The sequence below is a fragment of the Lithobates pipiens genome, unplaced genomic scaffold (assembly GCF_037356315.1).
Source record: "Lithobates pipiens isolate NorthernLeopardFrog02 unplaced genomic scaffold, aLitPip1_a1.2 Scaffold_30, whole genome shotgun sequence".
NCBI classification, from domain to species: Eukaryota; Metazoa; Chordata; class Amphibia; order Anura; family Ranidae; genus Lithobates; species Lithobates pipiens.
In genome coordinates, this window is record NW_027507791.1 from 6,318,920 (window position 1) to 6,331,181 (window position 12,262).

General features: G+C 46.3%; 1 protein-coding gene across 3 annotated transcripts in view; it reads left to right on the forward strand.

Annotated features, from left to right (window-relative positions):
• Positions 1 to 12,262, forward strand: part of STON2 (stonin 2) — a 108,765-nt gene that overhangs the window by 92,447 nt on the left and 4,056 nt on the right. For all 3 annotated transcript variants that reach the window (XM_077463571.1, XM_077463570.1, XM_077463572.1), the window contains one exon: positions 9,458 to 11,275. In XM_077463571.1, coding sequence (XP_077319697.1) covers positions 9,458 to 11,275 — 1,818 coding nt within the window. The remainder of the gene's footprint in view (positions 1 to 9,457; positions 11,276 to 12,262) is intronic.

The window sequence follows — 12,262 nt, forward strand, 5'->3', positions numbered from 1 at the left end:
AATACTTAAGATAGCAATACCAGAGAAATAACTTTATAGGCCCAGTGCTATTTTTTCATTTTCCTTGACTAGCAAAAAAAATCCTGAGGGGTTCTAACCCCCTCAGCTACCACATCCAAAACTTAATGTTGGCCTTTGCAACACCTCTACAGGTGAGTGAGGCTTTTGCTGGGGGACAGTAAAGTCCAGAGCTCCGTCATCAAGGCTGGAATCTTCTATTTGCACATTGACGCCACAAAGCGTCCCATCAATTACAGGCAATGCAAATGGCTTGCAACATGCGTGATGCTGGTTAGAGAGATTTTTTCAGCATGCTGTGAAGAATCCTGCAACTGTTGTTTGATCCATAAGAAGATGAACAGGAATGTGCTCTCCTTACCAAACCTGTTGAAGGAGACCTAGTTAACCTTTCCCTGTCTGTCTGCTGAGGGTAGATTAACCCCTCACTATCATGGAGGGGGAATATTAACCCTCCCATGTCAATAGAGGGACAATTACCCTACCATGTCCATGGAGAGCAGATTACCCCCCCCCCCCCCCCTCCAGGCAGAGTAGATTAAACCTTTCCTCTCTTTGGAGGGCACAGTAAACCCTCCAGGTCCAGATTTACCTTTCCCCTTCCATGAAGAGTGGATTGACCATCCCCTGTCCAATGGAGGCAGATTAACCCTCCCCTGTCCAGGCAGAGTAGATTAAACCTTTCCTGTCTTTGGAGGGCATAGTAACCCCACCAAGTCAAAATTTCCCTTTCCCCCTCCATGAAGAGTGGATTGACCATCCCCTGTCCATTGGAGGCAGATTAACCCTTTCCTGTCCATTGCAGGCAGACTAACTCTTCCCTGTTTATGGTGGGGGGGGGGGGGGTTGGCAGATTAGCCCTTCCTTGTCCATAGAGGCAGATTGACCCTCCCCAGCCCATGGATGCTTGTCCATGGAGGGAAGATTAACCCTTCCTTGTACATGCAGGTCAGAATAACTCTTCCCTGTCCATGGAGGGCAGATTGATACTCCTCTGTCCACAGAGAGCATATTGACCCTTCCCACTGTTCATGATGGGCAGAATAACCCTTCCCGGGCAATGGAAAGCATATTAACCCTTTCCTGGGGGGGGGGGGGGCAGATTGATCATTATCTGTCCAAAGAGAGCAGTGTGATTCTTCCCTGTGCATGGAGAGCTAACACTTTGATGTCCATGGGAGCAGAATAATCCTTCCCTGTCCATGGAGGGCAGGTTAACCTTTTCTTGTACATGGAGGGCAGATTAACCCTTCACAGAGCAGTTCTGGGTCATTTAGTATGCTTAGCCTCTTATAGGAAAGTGAATCTCGGAGGGCCATTAAGAACCATTGTGTGTTGGCCCTCCAGGCTTAAGAGGAACTTTGAGCTTCAATAAGATCTTTCATTTCCCTTGCCTCACTGCCTCATGGATTTAATGCTCTGTATCCCACATTCATCTTGTTCTAGAGGGATTTTACCACCATTGTACTGAAGGCGGCTCTATTCATCGGGTTCTGCTTTGTCACAGCCAAGGCCCCCGCAAGGAGATTCTCCACCTTTCAGACACAGACTCCCTGGAGGGGCACTTATACCGCTCTATATCTCAAGACAATGGCCTGATTTGGATGTGATGGCAGTGCTTCTCCTAGAGGGTCATAGCTTAGTCCTTGTCTCTCTCCTATTCCTTAGGGGGCCACATGTACCTCTCAGGTAGATAGACATAGAAATGACTGTTTGTCATGCTCAGGGTGCCATTTGCTACAATTGGTTGTGATAGAAGAAGCCAACTCGAGACAAAATTTGTTTTCAAGGGTTCAATTTTTTGACAAGCTTGTAACCCATTGGAAAGTCTTCTCCTCACTTCCAGTTCATGTGTGTGTACAAGAAACGGGCCGTCACTGACCACCCCCTCCAGAAATGCCAGTTGAACTTCCTCACACCGAGCCCATAATATTTATGCATCCCCATCCTAACAGAGCTTCAGCTGGTCCTTTTACCCAAACCTTTGTTGTCCCAACCAGGAGTGCATATCAGGGTGGCTACAATGGGGCTTCAGGAAAACCTATCATAGCAGCACACCCTATAGGTGGAAATAAAAGATACATCAATTTTGTAGCAAGATTGTGCTCCAAAGACAAAGGGCACATCCACGTGCCTTGAAGTGGTGGTACAGGTGAAATTTCTTAACAAGTGTTTGATAGCACTTCAACATCTATGCAAACTTTTAGATCTGGCCCACAGAGGACACAAAATACAATTATCCTGAAAGATCGTTACATAAATCACTGCTCCGAGTTAGGATTCGGCTGGTTGCCTTTAAACAAGAGCAGACGCAGCAAAGAATTCTGGGAAAGGGGGTAATTGTTCATACTGTGACACCGCAAGTTACTGGAGTCACAAATGTCACACTTAATTATTTTCTGGCCACCGTCCACCCTGACATCTGCTGGGAGTGGGGGATGACGTGTCACCTATTTGTATCAACGAGGTTAAACGATCGGATGCTATCCCAGCCAGCGACAATGCGCACCGATATGAGAAATCCGGTGGGGTGGAAGTGAGAAGATTCTCCGACAAGGGAAATTGTATCACATATGATGTGTAATTTATAGTAATATCCCTGGTTCTCCTGTAATAAGTCCTCCGCTTGCTAATAAATCTGCTTCTTATTTGGGGACCGCATTGCAGCAGGAAGCCATTAGAAAATTGTCACATCTGGCAGCCATGCCTGACACGTCGCAGTGACACTGGGAGATGAGATCTTTGTGCTGATAACAGCAGAACGTGCCACTCAGCTATCTCCTCCAAGACCCCCATTGTGTCCCCCTTGAATTCTTCCATCCAAATGACAGTAGAATGTGCAGAATCTTCAAAGTATAATGGCAGTGTGCAGGGGATCATCGTATATTCCCTCATATATGAGATAGACTGGAGGACTTACCTGGGATGAGTATTTGAATATGCTAAATTGATCCTAAAGGGTCACTGCACCCAAAACTGATATTTTAGTTTGGTAGTTGCGAAAGAATTATTATTATTTTTTTTTGGCCTTTCAGGGACTGCATTGGTGACATCATTGTGCTGGGTGTGCGCACTTATAGTGCCAATTACAAGCAGTTGCCACCATCTTTGCACTGAGTTCCTGGGTCTGTGCACCCGCTGCGCCCGTTATGATGGGGTTCCCACCATCCCTGTGCTGAGTTCCTGGGTCTGTACACCTGCTGTGCCAATTATGAGTGGTTCCCACCATCCCTGTGCTAAGTTCCTGGGTCTGTAACACCTGTTGCGCCCATTGTGAGGGGTTCCCACCATCCCTGTGCTGAGTTCCTGGGTCTGTACACCTGCTGCACCCATTATTAGAGGTTTCCACCATCTCTGTGCTGAGTTCCTGGGTATTTACACATTTTGTGCCCATTATGAGGGGTCCCCACCATCTCTGTGCTGAATTCCCATGTCTGTACACCTGCTGTACCCATTATGAGGGGTTAACACCATCCTTGTGCTGAGTTGCTGGCTCTGTACAACTGCTGTACCCATTAGAAGGGGTTTCAACCATTCCTGGGCTGAGTTCCTGGGTCTGTACACCTGCGGTGCCCATTATGAAGGGGGTTCCCACCTTCCCTGTGCTGAGTTCCTGGGTCTGTACACCTGCTGTACCCATTATGAGGGGTTTCCACCATCTCTGTGCTGAGTTCCCAGGTCTGTTCACCCGCTGTGCCCATCCCTGTGCTGAATTCCCTGGTATGTACACCTGCTTTGCCCATTATGAGGGGTTCCCAGCATGCTTGTGTTGCGTTCCTGGGTCTCTACACTGCTTGTTCCCATTTTGAGGGGTTCCCACCTTCCCTGTGTTGAGTTCCTGGGTCTGTGCACACCTACTGTGCCCATTATGAGGGGTTCCCACTATAGCTGTTTTTTTATTTGCTTGATATTATGAAGAATGTAACAGGAGTTCAAGAACGCACACAGATGGGTGAGAGCATGCAAAATTCCTAGTTGTGTAGAAACATTGGTGGGGTTGGAGTATCCAAGACATATAAGAAGTAAGCGCCGACTCAGCACACCATGCTCTACCTTTACCTTTACATGCCACTTTTGGGTGGACTGACTATTTAACATACCTGATTGTAGAGATTTTCCAGTATGTCTCAGAGGAAGGAACAGTGATCAAGCAAAACTAGTCTAACTACATTTTTGGGCAACATAGAAGGATTCCCTGAGCAGCGGGTGTTGTAAAGCTGGTCATACATGGTTCCATTTGTTTTTATTCAGCCAGTGGACTGAACAATAAAAAACTGACATGATTCACCATCCTCTTATTCAATGTGGGTGCAAGAATCCCCTCTCCTGTGTCATTGTATTCTGATACTGATGGCAGAATATGACTGCTGGGAGGGGTTAGTAGAGCACTGTACACATTACAGTACCCAGCCTCAGTACCACTCTTAGGACCCCCTAACCCAGATGCAAGCAGTAAAATGAGCTATGAGTAAGGCCTGGAGCAGCTAAAACGCGCCAGCATACCTGCTGGGCTGCTTTTTAGCCATTTGATCTCATAAAGGATACCAAGGATCTTTAATGGAGTGCTGGCCTGTGTCGGCAAGCGGTAAAATCCCATAATGAGTGGAGGTGAGCCTGGAGGAGTTGGCATTTCTAGGCAGGCTGAATTTGAATGCAGATTTTCCTAGGTCATGCTCAAATGTGATTCTGAGCCTCCACGGTTGAAAAAAACTGGAATCCAATGATTGAAAGGGGTGGGCCATGGACAGTCAGGCTGAGGAAGATGATGCTGGAAGTCCTCCAGCCAGGAAATGTGGTGCTGTAGCTTTTTATGCACATTGTGAGAAGCTTACAGTGTGCAGTCAAATCACAGTAGGCCATTTCAATCCAGGAGAGAAGCCGGGACAACTGTTCTAGACTGAAGGGAAGACTGGAAGTCAGATTTGTTACATTGTTTGTTTGATTTTACATTATACAAAGTCACGATGATACAAAGTCACTCACTGATCCCTTACAATCCCCTCTGAGTCTTATATCTCCTGTGTGATGGGGGAGGTCCCTTTCTGTAATCCTTGAAGCTGACAATCTATTTATAGCAAAAATTGGATTTGATCCACAGATGGGTTTCTAAACAGGAGCAGCTGTCTCAGATCTCAGTCATCGCTCAGCATTTCACATCCCATCTGTAAACAGACACGAAAACGGGAGTCACGCCTCTGCCGCCAACGCTGCTGTCACCAAATCTGGTGTCCCTCGTCACTTCTGTGTGTCCTTTAATAAAGCGACAATCGGAAAGGATGTTATTGTATCTGTGATCCCCAACTAGGAGCGTCCTTCAGCGCCGTGACAGCCATGATCATTGTTCTACTTAGTCGCTGTACACACCCACATTACACTCTGATTGTACAATCTTCATTACAGCCACCTACAAATATGTAGTACAAAGGTCTATAGCAGGGGACTCCAAACTTTTCATTACGAGGATCACATCGAATAGTACAATAATATATGTGGGCTGAAAAAAATACTAGGTTTATATATGAATGAGTCCACCATTGTATCAAGTTTCCCGTCAGAGTTGCCCCTTACATCAGCTGTCCCCGTCAGAGTACTTGCCTTACACCTGGTGAGCCCATCAGAGTCCTCCCTGACATCAGGTGCCCCAATCAGCATCCCCATCAGATTCTTCATTAAATCGGGTGTCCCCCTCAGAGTTCCCCCTTTCATTAGGTGTCCCCATCAGAGTCCCCCCTTACATCATGTGACCTCATCAGAGTCCCCCCATCACATCAGGATTCCCATCACTGTCCCCTTAAATCAGGTGTCCCCATTAGGGATGCCTCTTACATCAGAGTCCCCCATCACATCAGAGTTTCCATCAGTGTCTCCCCTTACATTAGCTGTCAGATTAGAGTCCCCCTTACATCTGAGTTCCCACCTTACAATAGGTGTTCCCATCGGTGTCCCCCATTACATCAGGGTTCCCATCAAAGCCCCCTTACATGAGAGTCAGCCAGCGGTCCTAGAAACTAGTGACAGGTATGATGCAGGTAGAGACCTAGTGGCAAAATGAAAAAAAATATATGAAAAACATTCAACCAGCACAGGAAATACCCTAATAATATTCTTTTATTTTTATTTTTTTGCACAGAAATAGTGCATATACATTATCAGTGGGATAAATGCTGTGTGTTTTTTTTTTTTTTTAATACATAGTTATATTTAGTCCGGTTGAAAAAAGAGTCCATCTAGTTCAACCAAAAAAAATACAATCCCATATACACAATCCTTCACCTACAGTCCAGAGGAAGCCAAAAAACCCCATGCTACAATTTGCTACAGCAGGGGAAAAAATTCCTTCCTGATCCCCCAAGAGGCAATCGGATTTTCCCTGGATCAACTTTACCTATAAATGTCAGTACCCAGTTATATTATATATACTCCTTGGCAGTCTACCACCAGCAAGTTTGATTGACCACCAAAATTTGGTAGTTCATGTAGTAACTGGGCAATAGAGAGCATGTAACCAGATAATAGCAAAGAAAACTGTGCCACAAATGTGAAAATTAAACACTAAAGATCAATAGTAACCAGTGTCCTAAAGTGAATAATATAGACAGATAATGTGCAATCCAGTGAAGCTCTTTTAATATATCAGTGTCCTGATCATAGTACAATAAGCAACCATTGTGATATACCCAAAAAATATATAATCAATAGGTGGAAAACAAAAATGGTGAACTTGAATGAACAGTCTCTTAATATGCAATGTCCTTGGTAAACCACCACTGTGCTCCACACTTTCAGTGAATACCGCCACCGATAAGAAAGCCGCTTACCAGATGGTAAAAACAAGTAGCATTCATATAAACCCAGCCGCGGTCTTAAACATAAGAGATGGGGTCCCTCACAGCAACTTCCTCCAGGTAGTTGAAAACATTTGGACTCAGCAATTCATGTGATTCGTAACAATGTGGACCATATAAAATACCATATAAAATAAACAGAGGACCATAGCGTGATACCGTAATAACAGTTGATTTATTAAAATATAAAATATACTCACAATGTTCCAATAGTAAAAAGCATTAAAAACAAACCGCCGGCCGGCATTCTAGGAGCCCTTCCTCCTTCGTAAACAACGCGGTGACGCCACTGCACTTCCTCCCAGGCACGTTTTGTCATTACACAGACGTTCTCAATGGGGATATTAATGTAACCAGATACATCAAGTACTATTGGATGTCAGGTTCCTTATTTATTTGCAAAAAAATGACCAATTTGTGTATTTTTCATCCTGGCTGATCCAGGTTCCTTTAGGCTTTGTTCATATGGGCAACCAGGGGGCGGTAGAAATAGGTGGTTTCACTGTCCCTATTAAAGTGATTGCAAAGTTTTAGTTTTTTTTTGCGATAAAAATACCAAACATGTTCTACTTACCTGCCCTGTGCAGTGGATTTGCACAGAGCAGCCCAGACCCTTCCCTTCTCAGGTCCCTCTTCTGTGCTCCTGGCCCCTCCTTATTGTTGAGTGCACCACAGTAAGTAGCTTGCTATGGGGGTACCCGAGCCAAATCACATCTCCCTGTTTAAAACTCCTACAAGCTTTAACCAGACACTGATAAAAGTCACAGGACTGCTATATACTGCTAATGAGAAAAAGTATTTAGCAGTTTATATTTACTAAAAGAATTGCATTTCCATGTTCTGTGTACTGTGGGAGACCAGATATAGTGAATGCAGGCTCCTGGGTTTAGTAACATTTTAATTTGCAACAACAGCCAAATGGGGTTGTACACATGCTGTGACTACAATGCCTTGTTTCATGGTTGCGACACAAAAATGTGATCCAGTGTCGGCTCGCAGACAGTACCTCCACCAAATGCAGCCCATTCAAGTGAATGGGGCCTGAGCTGCAATCACATGCAATGCACACAGTTGCAGCGCAGTGGTGCAGGTTTATCAGAGTTAAAACACACAGTTCAACATAATTCCTCACAGCTGCCTGTCAAAAAGCAGACTTCTCAAGTCTCCCGCGAGACGCGGGACTCTCCTGCATTTGACTGCGGGCTCCCGCACACCCATGAGTGGCGGACGATCTCCCAGCTGGGAGTGTCACTCAGCCACAGACAAAGCAACCCGAGCGGCCAAATGGAGTACAGCCGCGGTGGCCGCTCAAGCTGCTCCATCTTCTGTCAGTGGCCAGGGGAGAGGGCGGGACAGAGCTGGGGGATCTGGAGACATACCCCATGCTGGTGCCCCATGCTGCACTGAGACCTCTCATGGCACGCTTCTCCCCACTGGCCCCTCCTTCCCTCCTGTCCACCCCAAGTGCTTCTGCCACGAGAGGTGAAATGACAGCCGCTTTGCAGGGACCAGATCTGTCATCACCTCAGACAGACTAGAAGACAGGAGGGGCCTGTGGGGAGGAGCATGCCATGAGAGGTAATGACAGCCGCTTCCCATGCTACTCTGCAAGTAATGTAACAGCAGCTGCTTGGAACTTGCTGTGATGTGTGCCCCATGCCCTGCTGTGTGCCCTCCTGTATGCCTCATGCCCTGCTGTGTGCCTCATGCCCCGCTGTGTGCCCTGCTGTGTGCCCAGTGTCCCGCTGTGTGCCCCATCCCCTGCTGTGTGCCCAGTGTCCCGCTGTGTGCTCCATGCCCCGCTGTGTGCTCAGTGTCCCGTTGTGTGCCCCATGCCCCGCTGTGTGTCCCATGTCTTGTTGTCACGAGACCTTAAAAAAAGTGAACCGCTGGCACCCGAAAACCACTGCAAAGTGCCGCTAAAATGCTGTTAAAGCACCGCAAGAACGACTGGGACTTTAGCGGCTGTTTTAGCAGTGCTTCAGTGTAAAAGGGGTCTTACTGGTGTCTTCTGTTTTGTTTTATTTTTATGCCAGTGGTTTACAGTAAAGGGTTAAGGGAGTTGGGTGTAAGTGTCAGGGGTTCTTCCTGCAGCTGAGGGTTGTGTGACTCTTATCTCAGCCTTTTCCTGGTTCCGGAGGTTGTGCGGTCAGCGCCAATGCTGATTCTCAGCCCCAGAGATTCTGGGAAGCAGCATGCAAAAAAACACAGGCGTCCTGTTTATATAGTACGCAGCCTGCAGGACGTCAAAGCACTCATTAAAAGGTAAGACATTTGTAAAGGCCGTCGAAATCACTATATATAACTGTTTTGATTTGCGATGGGAGTACAGCCAATTTACAAGTCTTGGGAATGACACCTTTAAGTGTCTCTTTTTATATCCCCCTACTGGATCATGGAAGCTGCTCAGCTATGACATGTTCAGGAAGGAGAATGGCCATGATCTGCATCAAACATTCCTGGTTTGAGTTCCATATTAAATTTACCTACTTTTTCATTCCTATAAAGTTTTTATTAGTACACATTTTGTTGACACTTTACTCTCATGTTTGTTGCCTCATGTTATATCTGTAATATTTTTTTTCATCCTTCAGATAACTCTTCTCTCCAAGATGATGATGAGCTAGACATGGAGACCGTCAGTTGGCCATCCAACACTTGTCCAGTTAATGGTCACAACAAAACCAGTTCTCGTTTTCCCAGTTGGGTCACTTTTGAAGATGAAACTGCTCCATCTTCCCCAAGGGACACTCCTCACAAACCACCAGAGAGCCCAAAATCTCCTTCAACACCAGACTTTGTCTCTAAACCTGTTGGAGCCTTAAAAAAAAGGGAAAGGCCGAAGAGCTCATTTGTTGACTTAAACAGGACGCAGAGGCTTGACATTTCATCTTTGCACAGGCAGCTCTCGTTAAATTCCACCCCCACAAAGGCTCCCAACCCATTTTTAGATGAGGCCCTGAAAGATGTCCAGCCATCACCAATCAACCCGTTTAGCTCGTGGTTTGAGGAGCAAGAACGGCGTTCGCAACACTCTTCGGTATCCAGTGGCCCGGACTCAAGCCAAAGAAATTCCATCTCCCTTCTTGCTGAAGAACTTGATACCGATCAGTTTGAGGATTACCGAAAGAAGGCTTTGCAAGCTGATGCTGTAGAACATCTCAAACAGATTCAGATTGAAGACCCAGATTCTCCTGGTAGCCCCACTCTGCCAGACGACCCTCTGAAATACGATGAACCCCTTGGCCCTTGTTTGACTTTTACCAAGCCCCAGCCAAAGGATGGCTGGCCTATGATGCTTAGGATTCCTGAGAAAAAGAACATTATGTCCTCTAGGCACTGGGGCCCTATCTACGTCAAAGTCACCGAAGCAGGGTTTCTGCAGCTCTTTTATGAAAAGGGTTTGGAAAAGCCTTTTAGGGAATTTAAATTAGAAGTCAACCATGAGATTGCAGATCCTAAACTTCAAAACTATGATGAAAATGGCAGGATTCACACTGTCCGTATTGACCGGGTGCTGTACAAAGAGAAACGCAAGTACCAGCCAATGCCTCTGGTCAGTCACACAGGGGAGAGAGAGCAGGTGGTCAAACTGGGGACAACAGACTATTCAGACTTCATAAGCATGACCGCCTCTGTCCAGGATGTCCTCTTCCGCCTTCCAGCCACAGTAGACCTTAGCACTGTGCACCAAAATTACATAGAGGAGGAGATCACTGTGGATGTGAAAGATGAATTCCGTGGAATCCTCGATAAGGGGGAAAGCCAACTCCTTGAACACTCTGTGGTCACACGCGTCCATGTTCTTAGCTTTATCTCAGGTATGGCGGACTGTAGCCTAGGGCTTAATGACATCCTTATTAAAGGCAATGAAGTTGTCTCCAGACATGACATTATGCCAACCACTACCACCAAGTGGGTGAGACTCCATGATTGCCAATTTCACTCGTCTGTAGATGATGAAGCATTTCACAGCTCCAGAATGGTGATGTTCACCCCATTGGATGCCTGTAGGTTTGAACTAATGAGGGTAAGGACAATATTTTCTGAAAAGACTTTGCCTTTTACCCTCAGGACCATGGCTTGCATTCGTGGGGCAGAGGTCGAGCTCCAGAGTTGGTTGGTCATGTCATCGGGCTTCTCCTCCAACAGAGACAGTCTGTCACAGGTCCCTTGTGAGAACATCACTATTCGGCACCCAGTACCACCAGAATGGGTGAACTATTTCCGGAGAGACAGTGTATTGGGCGAAAAGTCCTTGAAGGCCAAAGTCAACAAGGAGGCCAGCTTTGGTTCTCCCAGCTTATCTGGGACAGAGCCAGCAATGAGAGTAACACTGGGAACAGCTAAGTATGAACATGCCTATAGCGCCATCGTGTGGAGGATAAACAGACTGCCAGATAAAAACTCAGGTGAGAAGCTTTGTTCTGGGATTCCTGCTAGTACTTTATTTACTACTTTGAGCTGTATTACAAGTACAATTTAATTTCTGGTATGGAAATCTCCTGAGACTTGTATGTATTTATCCTTAAAGCCCGACTCTAATCTTCAGGCTTTAACTTACTTTGAGCCTGACTCTTCAACTTGAGAGTCAGCAGAGGTTAGCTAATATGTGACGGTTGCTGCACTGTCAACACACTATCCACCAGCTCCTGAATGTGCATAATAGCTGTTACATTCTTATGTGTAGGTCTTATTTGAAACTGTAATTCACTTTCAAAAGACAGTAGGCCAGGCAGTTAACGTCAGAGTTTAGATGACCAAGGACCATGAGGGCTAATGTGTTATGCCCCGTACACACGAGAGGACTTATGTCCGACAGACCTCCAAAGGAGTTCCGACGGAGTTCCGACGGAGTTCTGGCGGACTTTTCGACCGAACGGACTTGGACACACACCATCACACCAAACTCCGACGGAGTCGAACGTGATGACGTACGACTGGATTTGAATAAGGAAGTTCATAGCCAGTAGCCAATAGCTGCCCTAGCGTCGGTTTTAGTCCGTCGGAGTAGCATACACACGAGCGGATTTTTCGAAGGGGACCGGGTCCGGCGGAGTTCCGTCGGGAAAATTTGAAGCATGCTTCATTTCTAAAGTCCGTCAGACTTTAGCGAAGCTAAAGTCCGTTGCAGCCCACACACGATCGAATAGTCTGACGGACTCAGTCCGTCGGACTTTGGATGTCGAAAAGTCCGCTCGTGTGTACGCGGCCTTAGTCTCTGACAAAGTAAGCAGTTATAAGGTTACATAAGGCGAGCAAAGAATACATCCTTCATAAGTGAGCCTGCACCAGCTGATTAATTCAACATTGACTGTTCATATTACTGCATACACCCAATTGTTTTCTTGAAATGCAAGTCTCCCTCTAGTGGCCATCTATATAGCAGGCAGTGTAAT